This window comes from Nanorana parkeri, unplaced genomic scaffold (genome assembly GCF_000935625.1).
Source record: "Nanorana parkeri isolate BGI_ZX_2015 unplaced genomic scaffold, ASM93562v1 scaffold469, whole genome shotgun sequence".
NCBI lineage: Eukaryota > Metazoa > Chordata > Amphibia > Anura > Dicroglossidae > Nanorana > Nanorana parkeri.
Window position 1 is genome coordinate 698172 of NW_017306737.1, and position 13386 is coordinate 711557.

Sequence of the window (13386 nt, forward strand, 5' to 3'; positions counted from 1 at the left end):
CTGACACCTTTCTGGGGGATACCGGTGGTTGTAGTGCCATGTATTACATCAAAGAATATTAGTTTACACAGAAAAATACAGCAAGGTGAGCCAGGAGAGAGAGCGGGGAGAGACAGCCAGGGGATCAAAGAGATACAGCCAGGAGAGAAAAAGAAGAAAGACAGCCAGGAGAGAGAGGAGAGACAGCCAGGGGAGAGAGCATGAGGAGAGAAAGCCAGGGGAGAGAGCGTGAGGAGAGACAGCCAGGGGAGAGAGCGTGAGGAGAGACAGCCAGGGGAGAGAGCGTGAGGAGAGACAGCCAGGGGAGACAGCGTGAAGAGAGACAGCCAGGGGAGACAGCGTGAAGAGAGACAGCCAGGGGAGAGAGCGTGAAGAGAGACAGCCAAGAGGTCAAAGAGAGACAGCAAGGAGAGAAAACGAGGAATGACAGCAAGGAGAGAAAACGAGGAATGATAGCCAGGAGGGAGAGGAGAGACAGCCAGAAGGATGAGCTAGGAGAGACAGCCAGGAGAGAGAGAGTGAAGGAGGTTTTTTTTTCGTTGGCAGATCTCATGTAGCTCGTCATTTGAAAAGTAGATCTTAACACAAAAAATGTGGGCACCCCTGCTATAGAGAAACTGAAGCCCTCCAGCTGTGGTCAAACTCCAAATCCCATCATGCACCTGCCTCTGGGAGTCATGCTTGTGGCTATCAGAGTCTTGCTATCAGAGTCCTCAGCAGCTGGGGGGGGCGGCTGAAGTATGCCAGGAAATGAGGTGGGTGCTATCTGACTTGCTGCAGCTTCTAATGCTCAGTCCAGGAGAGGAGCCCGCCTGCCCGCCCGCAGCAGCTTTAATCACCCAGCCTGGCAAACGCCTGCTTTGCTGTGGAGTACAGACAAGTTGCAGTGACATTAGTTCTCTCCTCTTCTTCCCATATCTGTTTTCTGACTAGACTAGCAGAGGAGTGCAGAAGCTCTCTGAGGTTTCTTATCAGTGTTAATGTGCTCATACATATGTATTGTGCTTGTTTTCTGCAGCAGAGGAGGAAGGAGGGGGGGGGGGGTGCACTGAGCTGTAAGGGCAGATGCTTGAGCAATATCTCTGTGCCAACGACAAGCTGTAATCACATTGCTTCTGTTTATTTATTCATTTCCCTGCCTCTGCTGCATGGCGGGGTGCAGCTACGTCTGGCGCAACACGGGGAGCCGTATTACAGAGAACCCGCTCTGTTACGCTGTATCTAAAGGGCCGGCCCAACTAACTTTCTGATAAACGCAGCCGATCAGAGATAAGCCTCTAATTAAAATTTGCTACGCCATCAGGACGCCTGATCTGGAGACTTTTTGTTTTTTTTCCTCCTTAATTGAATTAAAAAAAAAAAAAGGTACAAAGTACGGACATAGATAATATCTACTGAGTCCTTGTACACCCGGCCTTCCGCTTGTATAGAAACATGCGTGTACATCAGGGGTAGGCAAACTACAGCCCTCCAGCTGAGGTGAAACTGCAAATCCCATCTTGCATCTGCCTCTGGTGTCAGCTTGCAATACCAACTGGGCTTGGCTTAAACTCTGCAATTGGGACACCCACAATTCCAGCTGCACCCCTCTCCCCCCACAGCTATTCAGTCAGGCTGCTTTGTAGGAGATGAATAGCTAATTAGGTTTGGCTGATCAGAAGTAGCAGACATTCAACCTTGACCAGCACCATCAATACTAATGCAGGGCAGGAGATGTCAGCCAGGGGAAGCGGGCATATCAGCCAGAGGGAGGAGGCCAAGGGCAGCCAAGGGCAGGAGGCATGTCAGCCAGGGGGGGGGGTATGTCACCCAGGGGGAGGGGGCATGCCAGCCAGGGGGGATTAGGAATGCCAGCCTTAGGAGGGGGCATGTCAGCTAGGGGGAGGGGGCATGCCAGCCAGGGGGGATTAGGAATGCCAGCCTTAGGAGGGGGCATGTCAGCTAGGGGGAGGGGGCATGCCAGCCAGGGGGGATTAGGAATGCCAGCCTTAGGAGGGGGCATGTCAGCTAGGGGGAGGGGGCATGCCAGCCAGGGGGGATTAGGAATGCCAGCCTTAGGAGGGGGCATGTCAGCTAGGGGGAGGGGGCATGCCAGCCAGGGGGGATTAGGAATGCCAGCCTTAGGAGGGGGCATGTCAGCTAGGGGGAGGGGGCATGCCAGCCAGGGGGGATTAGGAATGCCAGCCTTAGGAGGGGGCATGTCAGCTAGGGGGAGGGGGCATGCCAGCCAGGGGGGATTAGGAATGCCAGCCTTAGGAGGGGGCATGTCAGCTAGGGGGAGGGGGCATGCCAGCCAGGGGGGATTAGGAATGCCAGCCTTAGGAGGGGGCATGTCAGCTAGGGGGAGGGGGCATGCCAGCCAGGGGGGATTAGGAATGCCAGCCTTAGGAGGGGGCATGTCAGCTAGGGGGAGGGGGCATGCCAGCCAGGGGGGATTAGGAATGCCAGCCTTAGGAGGGGGCATGTCAGCTAGGGGGAGGGGGCATGCCAGCCAGGGGGAGGGGGTATGTCAGCCTGGGGGAGGAGGAGAGTCAGCCTCATGAGGGGGTCATGTCAGCTAGGGGGAGGAGGCATGTCAGCCAGTGGGAGGGGGCATGCCAGCTCAGCATCTTTTAAGCGACACAGGAGTGCTTATGATGGCAGCTTGCCCAACAGAGGAGGGTGTTGTACCAATTGGCCCTGGCTTATACTCCCTAATTTAAACGCCCAAAATTGCAGCTTCAAGAGGGGGTGGGGCTTACAGGTGATATTAGCACAGATGAAGATTCTATGGCTAATCATATCTCAACTAAAGCAGATAACATTATTTATAGCTGTGTATATAGAGATGAAGAGACCAGCAGGTCATCTTTTATACCTCATGAGACATCTTCTATAAGGCTTATATGAGATTATAAAGACCGGGATTTAGATTTAATTTAAGTCTCATGCCAATATTTGACATACTAGTTGTTCTTTGTAACTGGTGAACTATTTTGTTACCATTCAGTTTGTGGTTTATTTGAGTCCTTCTTTACATAATCACTGGTGGGGGTCCACTTGTGTCAGGTAGACTTAAAGTAATTCATCGACTTGAGATGGATTGACTCTTCTTGGCGTGAAGCAGCAACCAGGAATCTTAAACAAATGCGGAGGTTCCAAAATAAACAGCGCTGCTGTTAAATCCAAGATGGGAGGGCGCGGCGTAGAAGGAATTTCTGTAATCCAGTAAGTTGCTCTTTTTCCTGCATGTTGATCCATTCCCTGCTTGAAATACACACCATGCAGACAGCAGGATTAACGATGCTTGGGGCTTACAACCATTCTTCAGCCAAAAAGCTCCGTCCAAAATGTTCACCGGCAAGAAGCGAAAGGATTAAGCTCAAGGGATACAATTAGCGGAGTCGAGATAAGCATGTTTCTTGTTTGCTTCCAGAAGACTTAATTACCCCATGTTGGTGATATTGAGCAACTAATCGAGAAGACGGGCCTTCAGGAACCCTGCGATGAATTATCTAGCGGCACAGCACTGGGCTTTGCCTGTGAACAGGGGGTAGTCACATTGTGCATGTGCCAGCTGTTAATGAAAGGCAACAGGCACTTTGTCTACTTTTGTGGTGCCCCATTATGAGGAAAACCCCTAATTTTATAAAGCTTTGAGTCTGTAGCAGCAAAAGGAACTGGTCTCTGAATATATCCTGTCTATGTGAGCTCCTAACAATGCAGTCATTATTTTACAGACCCGTTGTGCAGCTTTGTCCAGCAGCGGCCCTGCCGAGTATTCCTTTACCTTGCATGGAACTGTCGTTTTGGCAACTGAGAACGGACTTGTCACCTTTAGTGTAGGCACTATTGCAACAGAGGTTGCTGCAACTGCAAAACCTTATAAAGATCCTCCATAGATGCCAACTGTCCAAGATTGTCCCAGGAAAAATTCAGGGCAGGAAACATCTACGGGGGATGTTAAATAAGGTTTTGCAGCTGCAGCACCCTCTGCAGTCTCCACAATGGGGCAAATACAGAAATAAAAACCTTTTAGCCATCACATTTTTGTCCAAGTTAGGCTTTAATGTGGACATAGGCATTGTCCTGTGAGTGTGGGTCAGCTCTTGCTAGATGAGAGGTATGTACAGGGTCTCCATAGATGCCAACTGTCCCTGCAAGGGCTTTACATCCAGGTGCCTTGTCCCATTGATGGTGTGTCCCATGCTGTGTCCTAGCCTCACCTTTTTTTTAGGATACTGAACATACATAGTAACTCAAAAAAGTGTATTATTTGAAGGGATCACAGCCGTGATTGGGAAGTTCCCATATAATTAGGTGTAGGATCGCCCAGAAAGTGGGCATGATCTGGGCAGGACTGCCTGTGGAGTGGGTATGTTAAGTGGGTGGGGGTGGCAGTATCCGTAGGACTGGGATGAATAAGTTTGCAATTATGCATCCTCCTGACACAGGAAATGAGGATGGTAATTTAAAATGGGGAGTCAGTCAGCGCTGGCGGATCGGAGCAGGGAGGGGGGAATCTAGCCCCTCCCCTGTCACGGCAGAGAGCTATGACAGGATCGAGAGGTGAGCGAACGCTGGTATGTGTTCGCTCACCTCCCGATCTACTGAGCCGACCTGTGACAGTCTCATTGCACTGTGAAAAGCACTCACCTCATAGTTCTCCTTTAAAGCCCCCACACACATACAGTACACACACACTATACATACCTTGTTCTTTGCAGTCTTAAGGCTGGGCTAGTGACCGGCCTTAAGACCGGACCATCTTTCCCTGTGGTAGAGATATGCTTTCCTTCCTTCTGGACCTGTATTGCAAAGTTCCATGAACTAAGGCTGCCTAGTTGTGCACTTCCCAGGGAGCGTATACATGACATCCTGGACTCAGAGGAAGTGGGTTTGATTAAGTTTTTATTGCACAGATGTCACAGGGACAATAATGTATGAAAATATCCTAATGGGAATTAATGTTAAATATGTTGTGGTAAAACATGGTCAATACTACACATTACTGCAGTAAACAGTTGTGAATCCAGCCTTATTCAAGTTTAAAAATGACCAACAGCCCCCTTCCCCTTTCAATTTTTTTTTTGCATGCAATTTTTATTGAAGAGTTTTCAACCATACATGAATAAAGGCAGGACTTGTTGCAGAAATATAAAGGTCACCATGACATAAAGTCCTGTACGATATAGGCAAATGATAAGATAAAGCAACTGTATCTTTTTCTAAACATGCTTTATAACTGTGGGTCTTTAATCCTGGCACCTGATGCCATGGATCCTCATCCTCTTGTGGAAGTGAGTTGAATTATTTGGGCTGGTCCGCAGGGAGTGGAGGGGAGGGTGAGTGGGGTTGGATGAGTGTGGATTCACGAGGCAGCACTGGAGCATAGATTGAGTATATTTATTGATCTCTGATCAGAATAAGGAGAGTTAAGAAGGATGGAGGAAAGATCTACTCATAGTTCTTGGCCAGCTTCAACAGCTTGTGCTTGGCTTTCAACTATACTTCCTGGACCTACTCTATAAAATACAATGAAGGGAATTTATCAAAACTGGAGCAGACAAAATCTGGAGCAGCAGCATGGCAACCAATCAGCTTCTCTCTTTCATTTTCAAATCTTAACTGAACAGAGAAGCTGATTGGTTGCCATGCACAGCTGCTACAGATTTTGTCGGCTGCAGTTTTGATAAATTCCCCCCGAATGTCTGTACACCCCAATGCAGAAACCACCAATGACGCCATAATGACAAAATGACCAGCTCCCTAGAGGATTCTCCGTAGAGAGAGAGTAAACTTTGAGACAAGAGCAAGGATGTTCAACTCACAAGGAAGCCCTAACCATTACAGCATGACCAAGGGTAGGAGGGGGAATGTCCACACTGGGGTCAAGTTTGGGGATCAGCTTCTGCCTTGGCGCACCATTATTAAACATGTCTTGATCAATATGCAAATATCTGTGACTTGACCAACACATTTATTTTTGTCTAGCAAAATCACTTTTCGCTCACCTGAACAAACACATATTCATCCTGGACAATGAGAGAGTTGGTGTCGATGTATCCAGGAAAGGGTTTCGTCCTTACGCTCTCTGAACAATTGTTCATCTTGCAGACAATGTACTGTGCATCTGAAAAAGCAAGAGTTGGCAGATTGTAACATCACAGACAATTCTCCGTGGACTACACCACAGATTTGAGATGACACATTCTTTTAATGATGGCGAAGAACCTGGTGATCAAAGGTTCTGGTACAGTAAACACTCGTGAAGAGCTTACGCTTCCAACTGTCAAAGGTTGCTTGCACAACAATCTGAGTCCACTACCCAAGGGGTATTATAGAGCTGTGTATATTAAGGCTAGAAAGATTTCCAGTATCTATTCTGTGCTGTAGCAGTAGGTATTATAAGGCCCTCAAAAGGCTTTCAGAGGTGAACAAGGAGGACGGTATGGTAGCTTTACTGCTGAAACATAAGTGCTATTAAGCTACAATACAGTCTCCATTGTTTACCAATGGAAGCCCTTTGAGTGCTTACAATACCCATTGGTACATAATCTGTTTTGTTTGGAGCACCAAGGCATTTCCATTGAATGGAGTGGTGATACCGCCTTCCTTTGCCCACTCTGAAACTGTGTATACCGTATACCACATCTGCACACATAGCATATTTATAAGGAGGGCGATGATGGAAAACACAATCGAGTATTGGGGGGAAAAAGGCATAAAAGATAATTACATATAAATCATTAATTTATTTTTAATTTTTTTCTTCTCGCATGGCGCAGACTGGTCTCAGAAACTGTTGAAGAAATTAGGTGAAGGAGTGTATAACTCTGTTATAGATAAGTGTAAGAGTCCAGTGCCAATTGCACATGCGCCAGCGGCGAGTTGCCTCACGAACTGGAACAAATATGTGCCGACTGCGCATGCGCAGACGGCACGTCATTGCGCCAACCTGCGCATGCGCAGACGGCACGATTTAGCAAGGCGGGAAAGCGCCAAGGAGACGTACAGGAAGTGACCTAAACCTCAATCATCACTTCCCCTATATAAGCCCGGCCTGGACACTGCCAAATTGCTGGATTATCTTCAGTCTCTCCTTGTTCCTGTGCTGTTGTGTTATCTCTTTGGACTTGTTGTGACCCGGAACCCTAGTGACTACTCTTGCCTGCTTCCTGCCCTTGACCTCGGATTTGTATACTGACCACTCTTCTGCCTTGCCCTATTGTACTTTGCTGCCTGATTGGAACCGACCCCGGCTTGGAACTTGACCATTCTTCAGCTTTGCCCTTTTGTACTGCATTGCCTGATTGGACTTGACCCCGGCTCGGATATTGGATTTAGGCTTCCAGGGTGCTCCACACCACCGGCACTCGTGCCACTCGGTGTCCGCCAGGTCTCTGTATCCATCTCCAGAGGCCTCAAGACCCGAGGTGCAAGGGAGGCCTCCTCACTACTATAGTCTCAACTCAGGTACGTGACAATAAGTATCATAAAGTCATGCAAGCAAAGTTCTTAATGTCTGAATGAACTTGGTTAGTCTTAAGAAGCCTATAAAGTGCCAACAAGTTTCGGGAGATCACAGACCCCTTCATCAGGGCTATGAGCGTAATAGATAAAATGTCAATCAACATTGTATGGAAGTATGATTTTAATTTGTTTTAAGTTGGTGTAAACCATAAACGGGTGATATTGTGTTTCCTAAAGCATTGCGTATCTGCCACAATTTGGGATCTACTGCAGTGGTGGTGTAGTAGTGGTGCATGGGCAGCCCCTTACCAGTTCAGTCTCCAGCCAGGAATGTCATATTTATGTTTATAAAACGAGTTGAAACCATTTTTGTATACAATATGTCAGTTGAGATTTTATCTATTGTGTTTCCAGCATTGATGAAGGGGGTCTCTGAATTCTCAAAACGTGTGTGCACTAAGCTGTGCTGGCACGCCCTAGCCTTCAAATCCCATCAAACGTAGGGAGAAGGTGGAAGAAATGCAGAATTATGTAGATAAAGTACACATAGATATACAGTCATTTATAATTCTGTCGGTCTTGTGATTTATACGCATCTGCGCCACTCTCTGTAAAAAACAAATCAAAGCAACTAGACTTGCTGTGTTTTTTAAGACGTTTCACTGGTCATCCGACTGGCTTTCTCAATTTAGAATTGAGAAAGCTAGTCAGATGATCAGCAAAACATCTTCAAGGAAAAATGTAGCAAGTCCAGTTGCTTTGATTTGTTTTGTTTTTTTTACAGATATACCATGACCTGGATGAATGAGAACCTTCACAGATGTCTACGCCACTGCACAGCCGGGCATGGGACCTACTTATTTTCTAGTCCAGCAAAGCAGCTTCCAGCTCTCCACCTGTTCAGCTTCTCATTGGACAAAAGTCAACATGATCACCTCTGTCCAATTAGCAGGTAGATGGTCCAAAAAGCAGTAGAGTGGTCTCCCTGGCTTTCCAGTGAGAGCATCACAAGACTGGCAGGCCAGAATTACAGATAACATAGCGAATGTATAATTGATCCTTGTATTGTGTTGAGCCCGGCTTTCAGCAAGCGGAAATTCCCATCAAAGCTGCAATAGTGTGACCTGTCTCCTGCCCACTTCCGGGCTGAAATATATAAATTAGGACAAGGAATTGTATCAGTTGGTGCCGGATAGATGCTGCGGCGTGTTAGCGGTAATTGCTTGTATATAGCTGGGTGATTTGTGCCTTTAGAATCCCCTCCACGGTTCGCTCATTTGCTACACGCTGCTGTGGACGGAAACATCATAATCGTCTCATAAGATGCACAGGCACCCGGGATAAATGCAGCGAGACCTCTGTCTCATTCATTGAATGTAGGCCTCGTTAATGTCAGTTATGGGTTTCTGTGGATGAAGGCGTCACCATAGCTGCAATCACGCTGGATATCACGCAGCACTGAATTACGCATAACAGCGAAGACTTTTTTGCATCTTAAATTGACTTAAATTCTTTCAAACTATTTTTCTTCTCATTAACGTAACAAGGCAAAGGGGTCTCTTCATTAAACTGGTCTAAGGTCAGCCATGGAAGTGAAAAATATGCTGGCCTTAGGGAGTGAAACATGCTTGAATCACATATGCACACTATATGGCCAACTATAAGGTCAGGCATGGAAGTAAAACATCCCTGAATCACATGTGAACGCTATATGGCCAACACTTTGTGGACACCTGAACATCACTCCTATATCAGCTCCCATTTTAAAACCACGACAGCCCACACATTTCTTCCCATGGTGTAAAGCAAAGCATGTAAAAAAATTAAGTAAGCAAACTGGTGGACCTCAAAAACATGTCGCTGCTCATATTTGGGACCTGCCCAGGGCTATGGGTTGTGTCGGATATCATGGTGCCCGCTGGACGCGAGAACTATGTGACGTACCAGATCCTCATTATTCTGCTGTGCACACAAAGCATGGGCTTGGGGTACAGACCTTGGGGTGACACCAGATCAAAAAGCTGCCCAGCCCAGGTGTTGGGGAAAAAAACATCCAAAACCAAACGAAAGGGAAAATGTTTTGGCCTTGGATACACTTTATTTTTAAATTGTACTGAGAGTGCAAATATTTCACACGAGCCGCGGGGAGCTGAACAGACTCCAGGACCTGTGAAAAGCCATTGGGAGCATCTCTAAGAGGAGAATGTCATGAGAGGGCTTTTCTCCGGTTTCCGCTCCGAGCCCTAATCTGAATACAAAAAAAAGAGCCCTTTTATTTATTATTATTTTAATTGAATTTAATATCCGACAATCTATAGCCATGGAATTAAGCTGTGTAATGCCGAGCAGGGAAAATCCTCAAATCTCTCCGAAAAAGGCGTGAAAAAAGGCTTTTCAGGGAGGCGTTTCAAAAGGTTCATCTCTGCGATTCAAACGCTGTGATTAGCATGAGAACGATAAGAACTCATTTGCATTGAAACTTTTCACCGCACTTGGCCAGAGTTCCATTACAGAAGAGTATCCGTTTAATAGTATTCTCCAGCGGGGGGAGGGGGGGGAGAGTCACAGTCCGGAGGAGGTGGGGTGGGGGGAAGGAGACTACGATAGAAATACGAGCGGATAGGAGAAGGCAGCGGGGACAATTGGGAGATGTTTACCATTTCATGAGATCGAGCAAGCTAGCTATGGGGAAATTTTTACTTTTTTTCCTTGTTATCGGACAAGACAAAAGAAATTCTAATAAAAACATAGCAAGATAAAAGAGCAACGGGAGAATCGTTCCAAGAACCAAGAATCGTAGACCAAGAGGTCCATCAAGTCTGCCCCTTTTTTTAACCTTTTATAGGTCTCTGTTTGCCCCAAGCATGTTTAAATTCACTTAGGGGGTGCATTTATAAAATGTTTGCAGAGCTTCTTGCTCAGCAAACATCTCAGTTGTGGATTTACACCACATTATGGCCACTTACAGGAATTTCCATGCTCACTTGCATTCTGAGTTTAAAGTAGAATTTAGGTAAGCTGTGCTTCCTGCTTGGCAGTACTGAATAGACATGTGCAGCGGCTAAAAATCCGTTTCGTTTAGTTTGGTTTTGGATTTAGTTTATTTCGTTTTTCGGAATTTGGATCCTATATGTGTTTCGTTTCGGGAATCGGATTCGTATTCGGATTTCGGTTCGGATTCGGAATTTGTCGGAATTCACGAAAATTCAACTTGAGGTGGGGTAGCAGAATTGGCACATTTGTCATTTCTGGTTGCTGTGCTCTCGTCTTTACTATTAAAGGCCAAATCCCATTCGCACTGCCACGGTCTCAAAACCACAAGGTATATGTGGTGCCCAGGTGACCACACGGATGGCGCCGTGCAAAACACTAATAGTAAATAAAAGTAATTCACCGGCACACACTTGAAGGGTTTTTAAAGTATTGATATGTTTATTCAATACCCAATGTCACATACTGTCATATGGTGCTAACGTTTCGGGTCCGCACATGGATCCTTCATCAGAGCGACAGTGACGGTCTGTGACACTGTATGACAGTATGTGACATTGGGTATTGAATAAACATATCAATACTTTAAAAACCCTTCAAGTGTGTGCCGGTGAATTACTTTTATTTACTTTTACTGTTAAAGGGACATTAAAATCCTTTTCTTAATTTGTTTTTATCCGTTTAAATGTTAACAGTGCATGCGCAGGATCTGGACGAAATTCGTTCCAAATCCAAAATTTCGGATTCAGATGATTTCGGATATGTTATATTTCTAAAATTCGGACGCTCCGAATCTACGAATTTCAGACATTTCGTCCGAATTTCGTTTCGGAACGAAACGAATCGGACATGTCTAGTACTGAACAATGTTTTGTCCTTCATCTCTCTCTCAGTGGCAGTCTACCATTCAGGTCAGGTTGGAGAGAGCGATTGCCGTCAAACACAGATAGCCACCGAAGAAAGAATCTGAAGGCCATAGGATAGAAATAATATGGTACAGCATGAAGGTCAAAATGTTGTCAGCAACCCTCACCTTCTGCGCATGCGCCAAATCCAGTTCTACGTGATGTACGTAGAACACTTGTGCGCATGACGCGTAGGGAAACGCGCCAAATTATGCACCTGAAGTGACGCACCGGAAGTGACGGACCAGAAGTGATGCACCGGAAGTGACGCACCGGAAGTGATGCACTTCATCAGGTTACTTCCCTATTTAAACCCGGCCTGCACTCCTACAGATTGCTGAATTGTCTTCAGCCCCTCCCCGTGCTCCCGTGTCCTGTGACACCTGTCCCTGTGAACTGCTGGTCTCCTGGGTTTTGACTCGATACTTTGCCTCGAACTACTCTTGTTTGCTGCCGGCCACTGACCTTGGACTGAATACTGGACTTGTCTCTGCCTGATCCCTCTGTACCATCTACACTCTCCTGGTTTGACCTCGGCATGTTTTTGACCCTGATTTCCGCATTACCCCACCTCCGTTTCAGAAGCAACCTTCTGCTTGCACGGTTTCAACACCACTGGCACCCGTGCCACTCGCTGTCCGCCAGGTCTCTGTCTCCGCTCCCAGAGGCTTTAGGACACAAGGTGCAAGGGGAAGCCTCCTCACACGGTCAGTCTCCCCATCAGGTACGTGATAAATATAAAGATGAACACAATTAGGGGAATTTATCAAAAGTGGAGCACATAAAATTTGGAACAACCGTGCTTGGCAACCAATCAGCTTCTCTGTTTCATGTTTAAATCCTAACTGAACAAACTGAATAGAGAAGCTGATTGGTTACCATGCACGGCTGCTCCAGTTTTGATAAATCCACCCCGCTATGTATAGCACTAAACAACATCCCATTAACGTGCACCTTCCAGCCAAAATTAAGGTCCGCTTCCCGGTCAGCTTCCCCAATGCCCAAACAAATAATCTATCAACAAAAATATTTTACAAGAATTAGGAATTTTTAAAAAAATTCTCATCTTGGTCCTGGATTTCTGGGAGGTGCAGGTAATAATGTAAAACGTGTTAAAAAATGTAAACAAATAAATAATGATTAAAAAAATAAAAATAAAACCAACCCGCTGCCCCAGCCATCTGCATGCGAATAAACATGCAGGTGTACGGCATGCACGTGTCACCGTGAATGTCGGAGTGAGAACAATAACTCTAGGGCCATAATTCCCTGTTAACTCTAAGTTGAGGAACATCAGGCAAGGCATTTGCTTTGACTTATTTTTTACAGATACACAATGACCTGGATGAATGAGAACCTTCACAGACATATCTAAATTGAGGAGCAGAAAAAAGGCTTTTAAACGTTGCATATGGACAATGCTGAGTACCATAGTTTTCCACCATTGCACAATTTCAACACTTGGTATGTTTGGGATCTGTTTACTCGAAGTCACCCATGTTTTAGATTTTACCAGAATTGGGTATTACATTGTGTTTGTGTGCACTAAAATTCATTTTAGTGTTTTTTTCCTAAAAATATCAATTTTGACGAACATTTACACAAATATCATGCGACATAAAAAAATGCAGCTATCTTTTTTTTTTTTAAATTATTCTACAGGGCCTCTGCTTTCAGAAAATGTACAATTGTGTGGGAGGTTTAAAGCCATTTTCTATCCAAAATTTGTACTAGACCATGTGCAATTCATTTAGTTCCGAATGAAAATTCATGTCTGTTTCCAAATTTCGGATCTCGTTCGAATTTCAAAAACTAAATTGAATGGGACTTGTGACTTTTCTGGCCAATCAGGTGTGTTTTTCAGTTTAATGCATGCGGATGGGTCTGAAAACGAATTTTTGTTATGGTAACATAGGAGCCAAATACAGTATATACATATCATACTAAAGCTGAGGCACCCAGACCCAAATGGCATTCGGGAGCTCGGGAATGTAATTTGTAAATTGGGATCCCGAATGCCATTGGGGTCTGGGAGATT

At 45.7% G+C, this 13386-nt stretch overlaps 1 protein-coding gene across 1 annotated transcript in view; it reads right to left on the reverse strand.

Annotated features, from left to right (window-relative positions):
• LOC108790375 (VPS10 domain-containing receptor SorCS1-like) overlaps window positions 1-13386 on the reverse strand; it is a 475033-nt gene that overhangs the window by 139986 nt on the left and 321661 nt on the right. The window contains exon 7 of the mRNA XM_018560623.1: window positions 5994-6112. Coding sequence (XP_018416125.1) covers window positions 5994-6112 — 119 coding nt within the window. The remainder of the gene's footprint in view (window positions 1-5993; window positions 6113-13386) is intronic.